The sequence below is a fragment of the Ipomoea nil genome, unplaced genomic scaffold (genome assembly GCF_001879475.1).
Source record: "Ipomoea nil cultivar Tokyo-kokei standard unplaced genomic scaffold, Asagao_1.1 scaffold2957, whole genome shotgun sequence".
Lineage (NCBI taxonomy): Eukaryota > Viridiplantae > Streptophyta > Magnoliopsida > Solanales > Convolvulaceae > Ipomoea > Ipomoea nil.
The window spans coordinates 426128-448131 of NW_017619385.1; the positions used below are offsets into that span (position 1 = coordinate 426128).

The window sequence follows — 22004 nt, forward strand, 5'->3', positions numbered from 1 at the left end:
TACCACATATATCTAGTGTAATCATCCACCAACAAAACAAAATATTTAAAACCATTCGCAGAGATTAATGGCGCAGGGCCCCAATGGAGCAAGGCCCCAAATATCATAATATATTAATTCTAAAGGTTGCGTACTAGTGGTTACAACACGAGATAAAGGAAAGCGAGATGATTTTCGCAATTGACAAGACAAACAAATATTGGGAAGATCATTGGAATTAAAAGTACTAAGAGACGAAGACCCTAAAATTTGGCGCAGAACCCGGGAGTGAGGGTGCCCGAGACGCATGTGCCAAACAAAAGACGACCGTGCGTCAACAAAAGCAGCTGGAGCTGGACGCGAAGTAGGCCAGGAATAGAGACCCCCTGATGCATGCCTTTTAAACAGAATTTTCCTGGTGATAGTGTCCTTCACAAAAAAACACGAAGGGTGAAATTCAAAGAAAACATTATTATCTTTAGCAAAACGCTGAACAGATAATAACGAAGAAGATAAACCAGGGGCATGCAAGACATCACTCATCCTAAAGGACCTAGAATCAGTAGCTAACGAAGCGGAACCAACATTAACAATTGGCAAACATGTACCACTGCCGACTCGGAGTGTCTTCGGACCATCATAACCTGTCGCAGATGTCAGCAAGGAAGAATCAAGGGTGACATGATTCATAGCACCAGTGTCCGGAAACCACTGATGAGGGCCATCTGCAGAACCATCATCACCAGAAACAGCCACATGTGCCTGAGGAGCCGGGGAATCAGGCGCAAAACGCTGCCAACAGGAAATAGCAGAGTGACCTTACTTGCTACAAATCTGACATTGAGGACCCGAACCAGATTGCCCCCGGCCACGACCATGGTTCCCTAGACCACGGCCTCCTCCTCCACGCTGTTGAGAACCACCGCCCCAGCCACCGTGACCTCCACGGTTGACAGCCATAGCGGCCAGTGCACCAATAGGGACGCCATCATCGGAGCAGATCCACTCTTGCGATACTAGAAAGTCCGCTACCTCCATTAGCGGAACAGGAGCTCCACGCGCCAGGGTCGCAACCAATGTCCGAAACTCAGGGCGTAGACTACAGAAGACATATAAATTTTGGTCGTCTAACTCAACCTGACGACGACGAGAGCCAACTCATCAACCAACATCTGCGCACGGCCAAGATAGTCGGAGATAGAAGAATCACATTGCCTTAGCACTTGTAGCTCGCCGAGTAGCCGTAGGGCCCGAGACCGCCTCGATGAGCCTAGGGTTTGCTCAATGGTCTGCCATAACTGCCGTGATGTGTTTCGGCCGACAGCGAGGTGCAGAGTCTCCTCGGACAAGGACAGATAAGCATCGAAAGGATGGCATTGTCCTGTCGCCGCCAAGAAGTTTGTCGTGCCGAGAGGTCCGTAGCCTCCGCGCCGGAGCTGTCGGCAGTCTAGGTGGTCGCCGAGACAGTCGTCGGAAACAGCACGGTGCCACCAATAAAACCAAGAAGCCCTTGTCCTTCGAGGAACGGTAGCATCTGAGTTCTCCAGAATAAATAATTCCGGGAAGTTAATTTCAGGGGGACGAAGTGATTAGAGCCGTCAAAATGGGCTTAGCCCGGCGGGCTTTCCCGCCCCGCCCGCCAAAAGGGCGGGGCGGGCTGGCGGGTAGCCCGCCAGCCCGCCTTTTTTTTTTTTTTTTTTTTTTTTTTTAGTTTTTAAGTTTATATATATATATATATATATATATATATATATATATATATATATATATATATATATATATATATATGTTACTGTAAATCTGTGTATATATATATATAACTATATATTAGTTATATATATATATACACAGATTTACAGTAACACTGTAAATCTGTGTGTGTATATATATATAACTAACTAATATATATATATATATATATATATATATATATATATATATATATATATATATATATATATATATATATAATATAAATAATAGGGATAATTATACTTACCCGGTTACCCCTATTGGTGTCATTGTTGTCATGTTTTGATGAACGAATTTATGTTATTTTCTTATGAATAAGTGTTTTAAGTAGATAGCAATTAAGTTATTAACATAATCACATTAGAGTTTAGATTTTAGAGACACATCACACATGATTAAAAAAAAAAAAAAAGAAGAGGCGGGCTTTGGCGGGGCCTGTGGGCCTAAGGCGGGGCGGGGCGGGCTGCCCCTACCTAGGCCCGTATTATTGGCGGGCTTTTTAGCCCGCCCCGCCAAAAGGCGAGCCAGCCCGCTTTGACAGCTCTAGAAGTGATGTGCCGAGGAAAGACTATTACTGGCGGACACCGGAGGAACGTCGGTAACGGTCCGTTCAGAAGATCCAAGAACAGAGTCGTCATCACAGAGGGTTTCCATGAGGGAAAACCTGGATAACTAATACCAGATGAGAATATAATTGTGTTGTATTGATTCATCAATCTGAGAGTACAGGGAGCGAATATATAGATACTAGATAGAATCCTAGTCTAACACGAATAAGGTAGTCCCAGTCTAATACTAATAGTATAGTCCTAATAAATGCGTCTTATAGATAAAACTATTCTTATAATTTCAAAAGTATGTGGAGATGGTATTCGAATTTTACTTATCTTGTTTTACCTCACTTTGTTACATAACCTACATTGAATTATATCAAAAGTCGGTTCAATGTAAATACAATAAGGTTCTTCAAAAATATTGAGTGACCAAAAGAGTTAAATGTTTCAAAAATTCCAAGACATACCATGCATATACTTTTCATTCATAATCTAATAGACTAAATACCAATTTTAGTCCCACGAGTATTAGCACAATGATAGTTTTGGTCCACATGTTTAATTCCTATCAAAACTCATCCCACAACTATTATTTTACTACCAAAGTGTTGGGTAATATGGTTGAAAATCCCAAAAATAATAATAATCCTACGGAAAGATTAATATTATATGGGAAAACAGAAAATTGGGAAGGAAAAGGTTGAGTGTTTGGGTATAGGTTTAGCACGAGTTCGAACACAAAGTTCTTTTCCTTAAAACCTTATTTGCTACCTCCCACAAGTGCTAGGAGCGTTGTAGCCTAGGTTTCCCAGGATAAAACGTGCTACGATTCCTTGTTTAAGCACCTAAACAAGGAACCCGGAAAACAAAGCAAAGCTTAGAACACTGGTTGGCTAAAAGAAGAGAGTAGAAGCAGAGTTTTGAGATGAAAAGCTACTGGATTCCTTTGTTTCTCACTATGTGTAAAATGCTACTGCTCTACCTCTCTTTATATAGGAATGTTGGAAGGGATAGCATTCAACATGGCCATTAAATTGGTGTTAAAACCAATTGTGTAACACCTGTAACGGTCACCACTAAGTAGGATTAAACTCATAATTTAAAAAGTGGAATTAAAACAGTATTAATTCCGTAACAGATGAGTTTAATCTTCTGCACTTTCGAGTTTCAGACCGTTGGGGTGCACGAGAGTACACACTCTCGTGCTGTGGTACACCACGAGAGTATCGTGCTATGGTGCAATACGAGAGTACACTCTCGTGCTCTCTGTAGCACGAGAGTGGTATTCTCGGTTTCAGTGACTATAACAGATGGAAAATGATACCGAAGTTAGGCATAACTTAGCCCGCAAGGCCAGCCTATTTCCGGACGACATTCGTGGCCGCAGGTGCCGGCGCACGCGAGCTTGATTTCAAGCCTTTTCGATGTCCTCTAGTTGGATTTTGATTTGCACCCCCCCCCCCCCCCCCCCGCGCGAGAGAGCCTCTATGCTATACAATTCTACAAGCTTGAAAAGAGCTCATGTATATAAGGGGGGCAAATCTTGTTTCCAAACCAATGTGGGACAAAGTCCTACATTTTCCCTTCATTTCCCAACTTAAATGGGTCTACTTTGAGAATCAATATCTCATTCACTCATTACCCGTTTTGAGCGTACAATATATCAATCTCTTCGTCTCACTACGAAGAACCCGAATCCACTTTGACCCGACCCAAATCGGAAGTGGACCCCACTGATAATTGTACCACAAAATAGCCACTTAATATGCCATTTTAAGCTAATTTTTCCAACACAAAGTTCATCACTCCGGTCACCGGAGAGATTAGAACATGCCGGATTCTTAAAATAGTAAGGGTATTTTTGTCACTTTGACTATTTTCTAAATTGCCATTAAACCTATTGGCCAAGACCATATCTATATCAGAGTGAATTTTGTTAAATGTATGGTGATGTTTATTATGCGAATTTTGTTCTAGTGTTCATGTTTATTATGTGAATTTTGTTCTTTGATGTTAGAATTTTGTTCTGCTTCCTGATGGCATATCTGTGTATTTTCTTGTAAGAAAAAATCTATACCAAATACCAATTGCTCAAACTGCACAAACAAACCATTACATTTGCCATTGATCTTGTCATCATTCATTTGGTTTTCTGTACAACCTGCTAGCGTATTGGGGTCCAAGGAAGGTGATTCATCAATGCATCTTGTAAAATCATCTAATTTAGCTGACTCAAATGCAATGTTAGGAGGAGTACTGCTCTCTATTTTAACACTGGTTGTCTCTGATCACATAAAATTAACGAATAATGGGGTCGCAATTAATATATTTCGCTAGTCGTAATAGTTTGATTAGGTTTCTTTTGCATTTGCAGATCAGGTTTAATTACAAGGCATTGGCCAATATTAGGTTTAATGGCAATTTAGGAAATAGTTTGATTTTAATTACAAAGTGAAAAAAATATCCGTATTATTTTAAGAATCCGGCGTGTCGTAACCTCTCCGGTGACTGGAGTGATGAACTTTGGTAGTAAAATAATAGTTGTGGGATGAATTTTGGTAGGAATTAAACATGTGGACCAAAAATGTCGTTTTGCTAATACTCGTGGGACTAAAATTGGTATTTACTCTAATCTAATATGTGTCCTGAAATGGTCCAAGCAAAACTTATAAATTTCCTCCATTTAGGGAAAGATTGTGTGCGGCGTAACTGCGTAAGCATGCAGGGCGAGGCTTGGATCACCGTTCACGCACGCCACTAGGCACGTTCGGGCGATCGCCGCTTGTCTCCTGATCCGTTTTAAATTTTAAAATTTTCTCGCCGCTCGCCATCTATAAATTAGACGTGAAGGGGGACCCATTTCATGCTTCCTTATCCTGCATACTCGAGAGTTTCCCAAGCACAATTGTTTGCGGAGATTCCCTCAACGCCCTTCCGTCTTTTCCGTCTTCGGTGCACATCACCAATAAGCGCTTCATCCCGAGCTATTTACTATTTTCTAAGTTAATTTCAAAGAACACACTCACCCATTTAGCTTCTCCATTCTAAAATGTCTTCCCCTAACCTTAAGGAGAAGACACGTCGGACTACAATAGCCAGAACGCCTCGGTTAAGGACTACGAGGATAGGGTTGAGGTTGGGTCCTTCTCAATCTCCTCCTACGACTCGACCATCCGAGAGATCGACGACTTCTCGGTAACCAGGCGGAGTCGGCAGAAGCCCACGAGGGACGTCTCGAGCAACGTCTTTCTACCCCGCCGTCATCCGACCAAGAAGTGGGGCCCTCTGGCCGAGAAACCTTCTCCCGGGTTCCTTATGAATCGTTTCCTTTTTCTTCCTGACCTCACATTTCTTATACTCTTCAAACTTCATCCCGGGCTACCGCGACCCGCCCAGTCACCTCTTTTTCTGGTGGCACGTTTCTTCAGATTCATGTTCCCACTCTTGTTAGTGGGAAGCACATGTACCTTAGCAACGAGGCCATAGAATAACATTTCCCACTTCTCACCTATACTTAGCTTGAGGAGATATCCTCACCCTTAACCGGTAGTGTAAATTTTGACACCAGGCGAATCTTGGGAAATATTATTGAGCGACATCGGGGGGATTGGGTCAGGATCCATCTCGACTCGCTTAAAGCCCAACTCACTTTCCCGTTCTCCATTTTTCTTCTCTCATTCCTAAGTTCTATGAGGTTCACCCCAGCCAGTTTTGTCCGAACACCCATCGCATTTAGGCGTGCTTTCCCAGATCTGTGCCCGACATGAGACACCGTGCATCATAAAACTATTTCGTTTTTTTTTTTTTTTTTTTTTTTTTTTTTAGTTCTAGCCCTACATTCCAAGCACCAGGGGGGTTTTGTAATGGTTCAATCTCGGGGCCACCATTGCAGCATAAGCCACCTACCGGACAATAATAAAGGTCGAAGAACCAGATACTATCCGTTAAGTATCCTTGAAGTCTTCCGCTCCGCTATATCTGGCCTTTTCAATTTTAGAAACATACCTTCCCGACCAGGTCTCGGGCCTTGACATCTTCCGCCGCAAAGATTTCCTTGGAATTCTATGACTATAGAATTTTTCGATCTCCCGAGGACTATGCCGCGGCCAACCTTCAGAGGCAAAGATATGACTTAGAGATCTAGATATCTCTGTGTAATGATCTACTGATCTTTATTGTGGATATTATCCATTGCAAAAGCCTTGCTTGGGCTTCCGGTTTAGGGAGCATTATGTTTTTTATCCGATCTATGGATCATTAACGAGGACGCTTATCCCCCAAGGCCTCTGGTCGGGTTAGGTCCATTGACCAGTCCTTTTGCCGATATAACGGTCTAGGATAAATGGCGCTTCTCCTCTGCCCTTGTTCCGGCTTTACGGTCTTGGACCATCCTTCAGGCTTCACTACTCTGCCTTTACACACGAGTGATCATAAGAAATTGATACATTAGATTGAAATTGTTATACGATTACAAAACACTATCCAGTCGGGGAATCCCTACCCGACTAGTTACATGAATACCAATTACACTTCAAAAATTACAATACTGGTTGATCGCAATCGTTATGCGTTGGACCCGTGTCCAGCATGCTTGCTGGACACGGGTAACAGTACCGTTAGGCACTGTTATCTCCCTTTTTTTTTTTTTTTTTAATTTCAGACCGCTTCGTTATAGGAGTATATGTTCATAATTTTATTACTATATTATTAATAACTGTACATTCATAACTCCATAATTGTACGTTCATAACTCTATAACTGTACATTCATAACTCCATAACTGTACATTCATAACTCCATAACTGTACATTCATAACTCTATAATTGTACATTCATAATTTTCGAAGCTCTATGTTCACAATTTTAGAGCTCTATGTTCATAATTTTATCACTATATGTTCATAATTGTAAGTTCATAATGTTAGAGCTCTTTGTTCATAATTCGATCAATAACTGTACATTCATAATTCCATAATTGTAGATTCATAATCTCATAACTGTAGATTCATAACTCCATAACTATAGATTCATAACTCTATAACTGTACATTCATAATCTTCGAAGCTCTATATTCACAATTTTAAAGCTCCATGGTCATAATTTTATCACTATATATGTTCATAATTGTAAGTTCATAATGTTAGAGCTCTGTGTTCATAATTTCATAATTGCATAACTGTACATTCATAACGGCATAACTGTACATTCATAACGGCATAACTGTACATTCGTAATCCAAAAAAAAAAAAATAACGCCGTTAACGGCAAAACGCGCGCGAATTTTTTTTTTTTAACTAAATGACGCGTTTTTTTTTAAAAACGACGTCGTTTTGGGCCCGTGTCCACAATTCACTGTGGACACGGGTCCAGGGCATAATTTGCCGGTTGATCGGGGCTATTGCCGATCAACTTTTAACCGCTTATTACAAGAAAAACATCTACTGATAAAAGTGCACTAGATGCTCGGAATTCTAGATCTGATCCACTAGCCTTCCCGTCGTAGTATCCAATTTGTATGTTTTGGGCCAAATCACAGTCGCAATTTGCCTGAGGTGTTGCCATTACGGTTCAGGTCGTGTGAGTTATGGGAGTTGCTGGATCTTGAACGAGCCATTCTTTCAAATGCTTAGCTTGCTTGAGATTTTGATCTCCTTCTCTCAACGAGAGCACCACAGACCGAGGCCACGACGCATTTCGAAACCTAGGCCCGCACCTAGGTCAAAAAAAATATAAATAATGATAAAGAAGAAGATAAAAAAACTTACCAGACACAAGAGTTTAACAAGGACTGATGAAGGAGTGATCAAAATTACTTTACGTAGGTTTATATTATGGAGGTGGTATAAAATAAAAACGAAAAGACTATATTTGAAAATATTGTGAGGAGAAGAAAATATTTGCAAAAATAAAGAATATATATATATTTGTAAAGAGAATCCCAGATTCCATATTATAAGGATTAAATTCCTAAGTTATTTAGGAATCTTTTTTTTGAAAGGTACTTAGGAATCTTTAATACAGAATCTTGATACAATTATTATTGCTAAGCCAAGTCAAACACCATCATAGACTCGGGAGTAGGGGTGGTGACAGAATAATGGGACAAGCACCCGACCCGCAACTGCCCCAAAGAAGCCAAAGGTCACATAACAGAAGCATTTACTAAGCATCAGCCTATTCAAGACAGGACATAATGTAGAGTTGTTCATCCATTACTATGGTTAATAAATATAAATTGGCTCCTCATTATTAGGGGATCGTTACATAGGAAACTCTTCATTCAGAAGAGGACACACTCAATACTTGTACACAGACTCTAGCAATACAAGTACTACGCTTAATTTATTTCTTTCCAAAATACATTCCGGTGACATATTTACCGTCACTTTCCAAAGCCGCATTGTGAGACTTGAAATTTCATCAAATGGATGTTAAAATCGCTTTCTTAAATGGCGAGTTAGATGAAGAAATCTATATAGAACACCTCAACGTTTTGTGGTTTTAGGCCCAGGAAAAAAGTCTGTAAATTTGTGAAATTGTTGTATGGTTTGAAACAAGTGCCTAAACAATGGCACGAAAAGTGTGATCATTTAACGGTGACTAAATGAGTTTAATATAAACGAAAGTGACAAGTGTGTCTATGTAAATGACACGATAGACGGTTATGACATTCTTTATTTATATGTGGATGATATACTCATCATTGGTACCAACAATCAAATGATCGAACTATCAAAAAACATGTTAAATTTGATATTTGGCATAAAGGATATGGGTTTAATACGTGGATTTTTAATCTTTAAGATTAAAACCATATCATTAGAAGACCCGATGATTTCTTGTTAAGCCAACAATTCTATGCTAAATCCTTATTGCTTTTTGGACGTCGACACATTATCCAAAGTAGATACATTTCTTTTTTGGAAAGTTTCTTGAAAGTCGCATAAAATCAAATTTATGGACAAGTTACAAGCAACTATTGGACGACATAAATACTTGTTGTCAAATTCAAGCAAATTATTTTAATGACAAGCGTGGGAGATTCGAATTTGTTTCTCTCTAAATAGAAGAAATACCAATGAAAAGAGACGGATCGGAGAAGATACATTAGTTAAAATCAAGCATTCAAATTAAAAGTTCTATACGCCATTCATATATCAAGTTCTCAAGAGACTTAAAGCTCAAAGACGATCTAGATCTTTAGTCTCTTAGTTGAGAAATCATTCAATATTTCAACCTTTCTATTTATTTTGTTATTAATTTCTACAAAAGAGTAGATAGAGGCCGGGGCGAGTAGTAGGAATTGTTCTAATATAAAATCTTAAGTACACTAAAAATAAATATTTATCAATTGTACATTTTACAAGGTGGATCATGTGATCCACGGTATAATTTCATTAATTTGTCAACGACATACCATGTTATCAACTTTTGAAGTTAGTGGGAGTAGTGGGTGTGTCAGCAAGACAAGTCAATAATTCTATATATCTTACTCTTTACTTTTTAAAGTGATAATTAATTGTGAATTTTATGAACAATTCACTTGTTTTTATATTTTTTTTTCCTCAATTAATACATATTGCATGATGAAAAAAATTATTTGAACAATTCACGTGTGTCCTTTATTAATCGGATGTAAAAAAACAAAATTATAAATTGTCTATTACCCATGTATACATACAAGATTAAAATTGGAAGTACATATAAAAACAACCATAACATTAACGCATTCAACAAAAAGTGAAAACCCATCATTCTTGGCCCCACATAACCGTTACGCAACGGAACCATGCCCGGCAACAAAATTCAATTCAATAATTCAAATATATCTGAAAAGAATGTTAAACGAAAGCAAAAGCTTTCCCATTCCCCATCTTTTTACCAAACAATTAATTTCATTTTCTTTATTATTTTTTCTTCTTGTAATTAAACTGTGCATATATTACGACGTGACAAAACTGAAAACTGATTCCCCATCGGACATTCATTCTCCTTTCCTTTCATAATGGGTTCTTGCTTTAGTAAATGCAAACCCAAAAACTCATATCTTGGAGAAGTGGAAGAAGACGGCGGCGAGCATGTAAAGCAGCAAGCAATATCTCCGGCGGCGGTGGAGAAACCGGTGTCTCCGTCGCCTTCCTCCGCCTCCCTCACATCCCTCTCCTCATCTTCCTGCTCCTCCGCCGCCTCAAACAGCAGCTATTCTCTCTCCTCCAGAGATCGCTCCTTTTCGAACGAGTTTCTGAGGTCTTGCGCCAAGGAGAACCAACATGTGATTCACATGAAACCCAACAAGGGAAACCTCGAAAGGACAAGCAGCCTTCGACCATTTTCGTTGTCGTCCCCGAACGCCGTGGCGATGAAACCATCGAGTCCTCGAAGGCAAGTCGGCGGCGGCGGGTCGACCCCAAAGAAAAGGCCCCGTTCTAATTCCCCGACCATGGTTCGGCAAAAGAGCTTCAGAAAAGATAATCCCCAGAGTGTGATGAACACTTCCCCCGCCGCTTGCCATTTTCCAAATAGAGCCCTCAGGTCGCCTTCTCCAAGCAGGAGGTTCTCGGCGGATGGGCAGGTTAAAATGGACATTTCACCTTTCAGACACGGCGGTGCTTTTAACGGCGTCGGAAAACACAACTTCAAGCCCGCAAGTCCCAACTGTCAGCCGCGGACGAAGGGTAATATAGTAAATTCAAAGAGGGATGGAGAAGTGCAATCAAGCCAGGAAATGGAGGACATCTATAATCCTCTCATTGCATTGGATTGTTTCATTTTCCTGTGAATTTTTATAGAAAACTTTTAGGTATATTATTTTTTCTCTCATTCTCTCTTTATTTTTATTTTTTTTTTACATTTTTTAAATTGTGTAGGAGTGAAATTACAACTTAGTGTTATGTTAGTGATAAGCAACTTGAAGGTTGCTATATAGGGACAGGGACTCGGAGGTTTTTGGCTTTAGGAAACAAAATACTCTCGAGCGTTGAGGTGAGGATAAGATTGGAATATCCAGCCTTGAATGTCCATTTTTGTATTTTTACCTTCAATGTTGGGAAGAACATTGTCATCTACATAAGATGAAAAGGGGGTTGCATTGATTAATGTTGTATTTTGTAAATCCCTGTCTCTTGGGATGAGACATTATGTATAATGGTATATTTTATACTTTCTAAATTTAATGATTTATTCCCATGTAGTATGTAGTAATAATTGTCTGTGGAGCACGAACAATGATGCCTAATTGCCTAGCATATGCATGTATTCAATAGTAAATTAGTCTTCATTATATATTAAACTATCAAATTTTCTAGCAAAAAAAAAAAAAAAAAGTCACGCCCGTATAAATAACTTAGGGTGTGTTTAATTCATGAATTTACATACTATGAATAGGAATAAAAATTATAGTTAGTTAGTGTTTGGTTAACAAACAACTTTTTAAAACTCAACTATGAATTTGATTATCCCTTTAGTTAAAAACCTCATTCTATTTCTTCATTAAAAACAAATATCAATTCATCTTATTGATAATATGATTTTTAAGTTTGGATTAATGCTTTTAGATTTTTTTTTTAATTTTTTTTTTTTTCATATTGGTACTTTGGATGTCATTATATTAGGATCAATTGTATTTGATTTTTTGTTTTTTTGTATTTTTAAAACCTTTATTACCATTATAGGGTCATACATAACAAAACATCAATATTGGTAATTGTTCCAATTCCATTCTACTACCAAACATGCAAATACTTTCACCAAAACTCATTACAATTATATCGAGTATATATTTGATTCACATTCCGATTTCGATTCTGATTCCCATGTGCGAACCAAACACACCCTTAGTCTTCATTATATATTAAACTCTCAAATTTTCTAGAGAGAGAGAAAGAGTAGAGATTAATTTGGTTAACAACTTTTTAAAACTCAACTATAAATTTGATTACCCCTTCAATAAAAAACTTGATACAATTCCCTAATTAAAAACAAGTATCATTTCATCAATATGATTTTTAAGTTTGGATTAATGCTTTTAGATTTTTGTTTTGATTTTTTTATTCAAGTTGGTGCTTTGGACATCATTATATTATAATCAATTGTCTTTGATTTTTTGTTTTTGTATTTTTAAAACTTTTATTCCCATTATAGGGTTATACATAACCAAACATCAATATTGGTAATCATTCCAATTCCATTTAATTACCAAACATGCAAAATACTTTCACCAAAACTCATTACAATTATAAGTATTTGATTCACATTCCGATTCCGATTCCCACGTGCGAACCAAACACACCCTTAGCTTAGTTAATTCTTTGCATTTATATGAACAGATACTACATTGTAACAGAGTAAGTAGTACTAAAAAAAATAGTTTCATTTTATTGAATATTTTAATTCTTTTGTATTTAACCTTTATTTATTTTAAGTACGGTAAACATTCAAATTTTTTAACCTCAAAGTACTGTAGATGGAGGGGGGCAATGGGACTTCTATTAAAGTTTGGGGGAGTTTTTTCCACTTTTGGTCCCTTGACTTTACTTGTGCTGACAAATGTGATTCATGGTTTTTATTTCAGTCAAAATTAGTGCATAACTTCAATTTCTTTTCCACATTTGGCCCCATCCGACCAAGAATCCTGCCAACCCACCAGAAATTTACACATCTCTTGTTTTTCTAAGGGTAAATTAGTCTTTTCTTGCCATGTAAAATAATAAAAACTAAGAGATATTTAATTGCTTCATTGTTGTCTTTGCTCGGCGGCGGCCTCTGAGCTTTGAACTTTTTGCAGAACGTCGTGTGGCTATTCAGAGCCTCTTCACTGCCAATATGCTGCTCCGACCTCGCGCACAACCCGCATATCCATCGCCCTTGGTTCCGCTCTCGGACCTTCGCTACGTACGCCTCCGTGCACTCTTCCGTCAGTCCGCAGCACTCGCATTTCGCGAACAACATCACTTCGTTCATCTTCGCCGTCGTCGCTGTCATCGCCGCTTCGTTTCCCTGCGCTGCCGCCTCCTTCCTCATCATCATCGTCTTCGCAGTCATTCTCGGTGAATTCCAAATCCAAACCGCTCTTCCGAAATTTACGCACTGCATAACAGCACAGAGTATTCAAAACTCAAACACAAAATCAGAATCCTCTGATAAATTCCACGAATCAAATATATATCCCGTAAACCTACACTATAAACTTCTCAAATCTACATGCAAGTTTACACTATATCTGCAAAATTACATTATACATACATTTAGCAGACAATCTGGAGAGAATTGCAGCAACGATCCTCGTTTTCTGTTTGAAAGTTATCTTTTTTTCTCCCACTCGCCTTCTTCTTCATCTTCAACAATCTCGTCGCCGATGATCAGGAGCTTGAAGATCATATACATTTCAGAGAGCCCTGTATGGCTTCTTGCGATGACTCTACTCCACCGAATAAAGCTTTTTTCTATCACCGCCGTCGAGCAGACGCAAATATCAGTTAGCAGAGAAGCTTCGGGAAGAAACTGGCAGTGACATTGATTTATAGGATGAGGATGGAGGTTTAAATAAATAAATAATAGGAAGCAACTTTAATTTGACGAGAATGAAGCAATTAAATATTTCTTAGTTTTTACTACGTATTATTTTACAAGGGCAAGAAAAGACTAATTTACCCTTAGAAAAATAAGAGATGTGCAAATTTCCGGTGGGTTGGCCGGATTCTTGGTCGATGGGACCAAATGTGGAAAAGAAATTGAAGTTAGGCACTAATTTTGTCTGAAATAAAAGTCATGAATCACATTTGTCAGCACAAGTAAAGTCAAGTGACCAAAAGTGGAAAAAACTCAAGTTTGGGGTGATCCTTGGATTCCTAATATTTCTTTACCTTTAATTTTATTCAAACTCCAGTGATTGATCAACTCAAAGACATCAAAGTGTAGGCCCTCTTGAACATTCAGAAGACTGACTGGGAGCTTGACATTCTAAAAGATGTTTTTATTGAGGACGATGTACACTAGATTATGAAGATTCCTGTGGCAGAGAGCAGAGTGGATGATAGAATCATCTGGATAGGGGATGCCAAGGGTATGTTCACTGGCAGAGGGCATGCATCTTCTTACGGGAATGGACAGCTGTTAAATATCGTGATCAATCTCCTAACTCTGCAGAAACTCAGACAGAATACAGGACGAGGTCCCCTACCGGTTGGCTAAAGATTAATGTTGATGCAGCGTTGGACTCTAGTAGCCGCACAATGGGATTGGGAATCCTGATCAAAGATTCTACGGGTGACTTCCTGGCAGCTAGAGATCGAGATGCCCTGGAAAGGTTTATTTGAGCCAGGAGAAGCCGAAGCCCTCACTGTCAGGGAAGCTTTAAAGTGGTTGAAGCAGCTCAGATTCGACAAGCTCCTAATTGAGACTCACTGTGCCCAGATTATCAATGCTCTGCATAATATTCATCTATTCTCATCTTTTGATATTAAGGAACTAGCTAGAGACTTTACTGATCTTAACTTTGCTTTTGTCAAACGATCTGCGAATAGGGTTGGCTATGCACTAGCTAGAGAAGCTCTCTCGAAGTCAGATTGTGTTTCCTTCTATTTTTCATCTACTGAACTTTGATCTTTATTAATATATTTTGTTTTTACTTTTCAAAAAAAAATTATAAATTATTATATATTGATTAAAAATTATTTTAATTTTTTTCCCTTGATAATTGTTAGAGTTAATTACCGTTTTGGTCCCTCGGCTATGGTGAAAGTACCAAATTGGTCCTCGACTTTTATTTTTGACAGATTAAGTCCTCAAGTATTGATTTTGTGTCCAATATGGTCTTCCATCAGTTTGGGTGTTAAATGGCCGTCTACTTTGAGGGCATAATAGTCCTTCTATTCTTTCCCGCATTTCCCACCATACGTTAGTTATATATGCCCTCTTCCCGGTGTCTTCCAACTTGCGAACCCTAATTTCATCTTCTCTGCAACAAATTACTCACCTATTTCGTACAATCCTTCGTATTCAACAGCGATACCGCATTAATTATCATGCACTCTGTCGTCAATACCGATAGCAAGTGGACTCAGAATTCATCAAGAAGTTGTTCAACGGCGATTTCCATTTGTCAGTGTAGCCAATCGTTGCAGCTTCGAACGCCGTGGACGAACGACAATCCGAGCAGGAGGTTTTGGGTTTGTACGAAGGATAGGGTTAGTAAAGTCACTCTCCCTTGTAATTATTTGATTCCTTTTTTTTTTTTTTGTTTTTTTTTTATGAAGAGGTTTTTGGTTCAGGGAATGAGTGTTGGTGGGTATGGATTTCTGAGATGCTATGACCCACCAATGTGTTCAAGATCAAAGGCAATAATCCCTGGATTGTTACAGAGGTTAAATTGGAATGAGGAAGAAATTGAAAGGCTACAAACAAAAATAAGAGGTACTAATACTACTACTAGGGATAAGAATTCTAAATTGAATTGTTCATGTAGAGTTGTGATGGTTTGGTTTATGTTGTCAAATTAATCCTGGTTGTGATTTTCTATTATTTTAATTGTACATGTGATGGTGGTGTAGAAGTGGTGAAAATGCTCTCTCATGCTTAGGCAATTGAAAAGAGCTATAAATGTACTACAATGGTGTTTGTAATGAAAAATTATCTCATGGTGTTTGCTTGTTTAATGAAATGGTGTTTGCTTGTTTTATGAATTTGATAGATTATATGAAACAACAAAAAGGGGAAAGCAAATTCATTCACAAATAAACAAATCAAATAAAATATTTTTGATTACCAAATCACCACGAGGTTTGGTTATTAGTTTTGTTTGTTTGCCACAAAATTACAAGATTTGGTACAAAATAAACCATAAGTCATTGTCCACAACTTCAGATCTGTCATTCTAAGTCAATTGGAGAGGACTTGTCATTTTTGAACTTCATAATGTTGGAAGACCTTGTCATGTATTTTCTTGGCACCTTAGTTCTTGACTTAGTGATTCCAAGTGACTTTTGTCCCCTTGATTTGGGCAAAGGTTGAACATTTATGCTTGTGCTTTCTTTTTATTAGGCATGACAACGGGGCGGGGCGGGGCGGGGAGTGTACTCCCCGTCCCCGCGACCCTGTCCCCATCCCCATCCCTTGCCAAACTGAATAGCATACACCTTCAATGCATCTTTGAACTCCACTTTATTACTAAATGTTCTACCCATCCATAGTGGAGATGGTAATTGAGGAATATGCCTAACAGGAATAGGAAATTCAACCCCTCCCCCCTCTGCCTCTTTAGCCCCATCATTTGACAGATTTACTGCATCATCATTCTAGACTGTCTTACCTTGTTTTTCAGCCTCAACATTTGTAGGAATTCCAACCTCTCCATACTCAACTGGGGATCAACATGCTTCACAAAGTCTTGGTCATCAGCCTTGTCATTTTCATATTCACTTCCCCCAAACTCCTCTAACTCATCATTTGAAAAATCCCCTTCTTCCCAATTAGACCCATCTGAACTATCCCCAACTCCTTCTCCATCAGTATCTGCATCTGCATCATCCCCACTCACCCCTAGAATAACCAAAATCTCTACTACTTTAGGTCTTACCACATTATTTACTAAGTTCCATGTCTCCAAATCAGTAACCAGCTCAATTACTTTTTTTATAAATTATGCTATAAGAGTTGTACTATACAATATTTTGATAAAAAAATATCCATGTCATTCTAACTTCCATTATCTTTTCCAACTATATATTGTTGACATGCATATGCATCCATCATATATTTTCTTATCTTTTTCAATGGTAATAATATATAGACATTATATATTGGAGTACTATATAAGTCATTTCCTAAAATGTAAATATCAAATTTATATATAAAAATAGTTTACATTATTATTATTATTATTATTATTATTATTATTATTATTATTATTATTATACAAGAATATAAATATCTAAAATCAAAATAAATCTAAGATTTTAATATAGAGTATTAATATTGTGCATATATCGATTTTTGTGAATCGCGCATAGAAAATACTTGTCAATTTATATGTTTACATATTTTACATTAATTTTTTATTATAATATATATACTAAAATTAATTTCTTGTTTTTAAAAAGAAAAAATATTAATACTAAGTATAGAATTTGAGATTTTATTATTGATATTTAATATTCACCCCTACTTTGCTTGATTATTAACTTTAAATTATTCTTCCATCTCTAAATTTACTTGTTTTTTTTGAAAGATAAAGTTGCAATATATTAATGAATGAAAGCAACAATAGAGTCAGGAGGGACAAAGTCCCAGTACAGCGGGTTTGCCTGATCAAAGGCAGCTACAGCTAGAGTATGAGCTTGAATATTTAAAGCTCTAGAAACAAAATTAACGGAACAATAACTAAATGTAGCCATGGACGTTCTACACTGATCAATAATGATTCCAACGTAAGACCGGACTGGCACGTGTTGAAATCAAGCTGTTACGAAGCTCCAAGCAATCCGTGAATAAGTCTACCGTCACCACATTTCGATCCTTAAGCCCAGAAAGAACTTCCTTACAAGCCCAGAACTCCGACATGAGAGGCGAGAAGCATACGGGAAGTTGCCCATTGCAAGCCGCCAAGAAGCGACCATCGTGAGCCATCCACTAGCACCGCTCCATACGTAGTTGATCCCGTGGCGAGTCTGAAGCCCGCATCCAGGTAATCATCAATCTTGAATCATTCTTACATCTCTTGAAAATATTTTCTAAAGTTAAAATCATTCAAATAAATAGTAGTCAATTAATTATTTAAAATGACAAGAAATTAAATCGTTTAATTAGTACAAAAATAATTAGGACAAACAAAGTTTTAAATACTAAGTATGTGCGTAAGTGTGTGCATTTTATGTGTTATCCCAAATCCTAGCAAAATGTATTGAGTGAGAAGCATTTTAGAAAGTTTTTTTTTATCAAAATAGAACATTCTAAGTCATTATGAACATTATTAAAATATTTTTAGAAGTTAAATTTCTTACCTTGTATTAGGGAAATCATGTCCATTCACTAATGAGATGACGACTATATATATACATGTTAAATATGCATAGTTTTTAATAAATAGTTAAGTTAGTTTTTAGATTTAAGTTCGAGTATTTATCACTTTTTTTTTAAGCAAACCACGAACTTTATTTCACCACCAAAAAGAGGCCCAAGGCCTTACAAGACACGCCATAGGCCCAAAAGTGACCTATGGCTCAAAGAGGCATAAAGCCTTTATACACAAGGACCAAAATGGTCTAAAACTCACAAGGTCCATAATGGCCTAAAACTACAAGGACCAAATGGTCTAACCACATAAAAGCCATAATGGCCTAAAGAATATCAATATGCAACAAACCAAAATAAAAGGCCAAGCGGCCTAAACCCAACACACAATGAATTTCCAACACACAATGAATTTCACCTATCAAGGTGAACCTCCCTTATACCTCCATAGAATCCATCATCAAAAGGACATTGAATTTCATTTTCCATAGTGGAATCTATTCCATGCATTATTAAGCTCCACTTAATAAGCTTTGCTTATCTAATGCACCACCATGGTCAATGGGAATTAAATTCCCTTTCTCGGCCCAACAGAATCGCCCAGCCCCTGGCCCATACGGCCAAAACCCAACAAACCGGCCCAAGGGCCACACGAATAGCCCACACATCAAGATGCCCCAAGAAATAATTCAATTAGCTCTCAGTCTCATCCGGCTTATTCTCCCAAGCCCATTCGGCTTCCTACCATCATCTAGCCCAACTGGCCCACAGGCCCATTCGGTCATCATCCAGCTCTTGGCCCATTCATAATCTAACCAAAGCCCAGTCTCTTAGGCCCCTTCGGATTCCACCATACCTGCCCAGATTATTATTTCGGCTTCATGTTCATGAATGACCCTCTCAAGCCTATTTAATTTCAAGAGCCCGACTAATCTCCAAGAGCCCATATAATATTGTCAAGCAAAATAATAAGGCTTATTCTCAGGCCCCTACTATTAATGCCATACGCCCCATCAAACAATCGGCCCATCAACTCAAGCCCAAGGTCTCCTTAAAATCCTGAACCCCAACTCCAGGCCCAATACTGGATATTCCATGCTCTCGGTAAGCCACTAGACCAGGCCCAGAGCTTCTCACCAAAATTCATCACCTAAATTTCAATGGCCATTCGGCCAAGCCATGCAGTCCACAACTGCCCCATTATATCCAAGCATGAATTATCATTTTCCATGGTAGAATCAAATCCATGGCACCATTAAAGCTTCACTTTAAAGATGCAAAGTCAAGCTTACCCAAGAGTCCACCCTCCATGGTGGACCTCCTTATGCCTCCCCTTCATCCTGATTCAAAGACCTTAGAATTCCATTCCACAAGATTTGGTTCAAGATGCACTGCCCACATTTGCCTTCCTAATTGCTTTATACTAAAGCCTTTATACATCCCTTCTATAAGCCTGCCCCAACAGCATTCCATTTGGCAGCACCATTCCTCCACCATAGGGCCTCAGAATGATGCTGCAAAACTGAGCCATGCTTCTCATTATTCACTCATAAACACCAGGCTCCTATATATCCATCAGCTTCTCATCTTCTGCAAAGCCCCTTGCAATACCATTCCAACTCTGACTCTGATCTGCAAGCAGCTAAGTCATGCAGATTCATTTCCCATAGAAGGATCTTCTACATGGCAGCCCTATCATATCCTTCACTTTAAAATTAAAGCTTCAGAAAGGGACTGCAGCATACAACTGCACCTAAGGCCTAAGGGGCTGCATTCAGATCTCTTCCAAGACTCAAGGTTGCCTTTGCACTCATCAGCTCAGTAACATAACCATCAGCCTTCCATTCTGCTCCATATGCTTTCATTTCCCATGGTGAGATCAAACATATGTCAGCACCAATCCTCCACCTTAGAGGCTTTAGAGTGATGCTGCACAGAAGCTCAGACCACACCCTCATAGCTATTCTCAAGTCTCAGCCTTCATCATCTGTTCCTCTATGAGTCCACCATTGAGACTGCCACTTATCAGAACCATCCTTATTCTCTGCTCATTGTATCAAGACACACATCACTTCATTTCCCATGGAGAGTATTTATCACTTGATTTGAAGCGTACTATCCATTATTTTATTATATAAATCTTAATATCAAATATTTTAACTAATATTTATTATTTTATAAATTAATAAAAAATTTGTAATACAAGTAATGTTAATAGCTAATAAGAATATTCTCACACACAATTTGTTAGGTATTAAAGTTCAAATTCTTATTTTTGCTTTGTGGGATCTAATTTTTTCAAATATGTGTAAAAAATTGAGTATGTGTAGGAATTTTTTTTTTTTTTTTAACTAAGTAGTTATCAATGCCTACAAATTACCAAATTATTGTCCTTTTTTATGGTCAATAAAATTTCCATATAAATCACATTTTACCCTAAAATTATGTATACAAGTTATTATAAGGTAGCCATCGTGGGTTGCAAAATGCTATGGGGTATAAATCATATTCTCTAATTGCCTCTCCACACGATGTAATATATATTACCTCTCAAAAATTCAGGGGATTAACCTCTACAAATATTGCTCGAGTGGTTAGGAATCTACCCAACTATTTGGAAAGGTCATAACAAGGTTATTGGTACTGACAAACTTATGTAACACAAATTTATGAACTATAGTATAAAGTGAATGAGGTGCTGGTGACACTAAGATGAATGATTCGGTTTGTATACGATATAGAAAGTTTTTAAAACAAATTTGTGAAATGTACCTAAAAAAAGGAATTTATAGCTAGATTGAAAGAAAATCTAAAAAGTTATATGTTCTAATTTATGTTCTGTTTGTTTTTTTTTTTTTTTCTAATAAGTATATGCATTGTACTTCACTAGTTGTATGACTCAAGATGGTACAAGCAAAAAGATTAAGAAGCCACTAGGGTTCAAACTATGGACCTACAAGATCAGATGCTAGGATAGCAATCAGCTAGTAAACACACAAATACAATCTAGATATATATATATAAATGTTAGACCAAATAAATCTCCCGAAGAATGAATTAGGATTTATTATGCAAGTGCATACAAATATTTTGTAGAATTATTGAATATTTAATAAAATAAATACCTTATAATAATAACCAGGACTATGTGGTCCAATGGTACTCGGGTTGGACTTCCATTTGGAAGATTGTGAGTTCAAGCCTCAGTAGAGGCGTTATTAGCTCTTTGTGTTTCAGTAGGTTGAATAGAGCGGAGTAATAACTTGTGCTGTCCAATTTGATTATTATTCAAGTTTACTTGCCAGCTGAGAGAAAGTAAACACACAAGTATCAATAAAGGAAAAATGCTTTAAAGTCTTTAAACTTTACTCGAGAAGTCAATTGGATCTTAAATTTTCAAAAATTACAATTAAACTCATAAACATGTTATTTTGAAGCAATGAAACCTACAAACCTGTTGGTGACCTGTAATTGCAAGTTAACTAAGGTTCCATCGAACCCCTTCAAACGGTCGTGGGTCGCTTAGTCACCTTCTCCAATGTTAGAGAAGGCGACCAACTGGTCGTCTTCGCTGGTCACATTTGGAGAAGGCGACCAAGTACCAACAGATTTGTGGGTTTCATTGCTTCAAAACAATATGTTTGTGAGTTTAATTGCAACTTTTGAAAGTTTAAGAGCCTAATTGACTTCTTGAATAAAGTTTAGGGGTTTATT

The 22004-nt window shown here is 37.8% G+C and overlaps 2 protein-coding genes across 2 annotated transcripts; one reads left to right on the forward strand and one right to left on the reverse strand.

Moving 5' to 3' along the window:
• Positions 1-10290: 10290 nt before the first annotated feature.
• On the forward strand, positions 10291-11064 carry LOC109162652. Its single transcript, XM_019311339.1, has one exon. The coding sequence runs from the start codon at positions 10291-10293 to the stop codon at positions 11062-11064; it is 774 nt and encodes a 257-aa protein (XP_019166884.1).
• Positions 11065-13095: 2031 nt separating this feature from the next.
• LOC109162654 lies at positions 13096-13667 on the reverse strand. Its single transcript, XM_019311340.1, has 3 exons — positions 13626-13667; positions 13527-13572; positions 13096-13370 (listed from the first exon to the last, which is right to left on the reverse strand). Exons 1-3 carry the CDS (start codon positions 13665-13667, stop codon positions 13096-13098), a joined length of 363 nt encoding a protein of 120 aa, XP_019166885.1.
• Positions 13668-22004: the final 8337 nt, after the last annotated feature.

Excerpts from the sequence above, each read along its gene's own strand:
- LOC109162654 (XM_019311340.1), bottom strand. The coding sequence starts at position 13,667 with ATGTATATGATCTTCAAGCTCCTGATCATCGGCGACGAGATT. Across the intron at positions 13,573-13,625 it reads TGATCATCGGCGACGAGATT|AAAACGAGGATCGTTGCTGC; the intron begins GTTGAAGATGAA and ends ACTTTCAAACAG. Across the intron at positions 13,371-13,526 it reads CTCCAGATTGTCTGCTAAAT|TGCGTAAATTTCGGAAGAGC; the intron begins GTATGTATAATG and ends GCTGTTATGCAG.
- LOC109162652 (XM_019311339.1), top strand. The coding sequence starts at position 10,291 with ATGGGTTCTTGCTTTAGTAAATGCAAACCCAAAAACTCATATCTTGGA.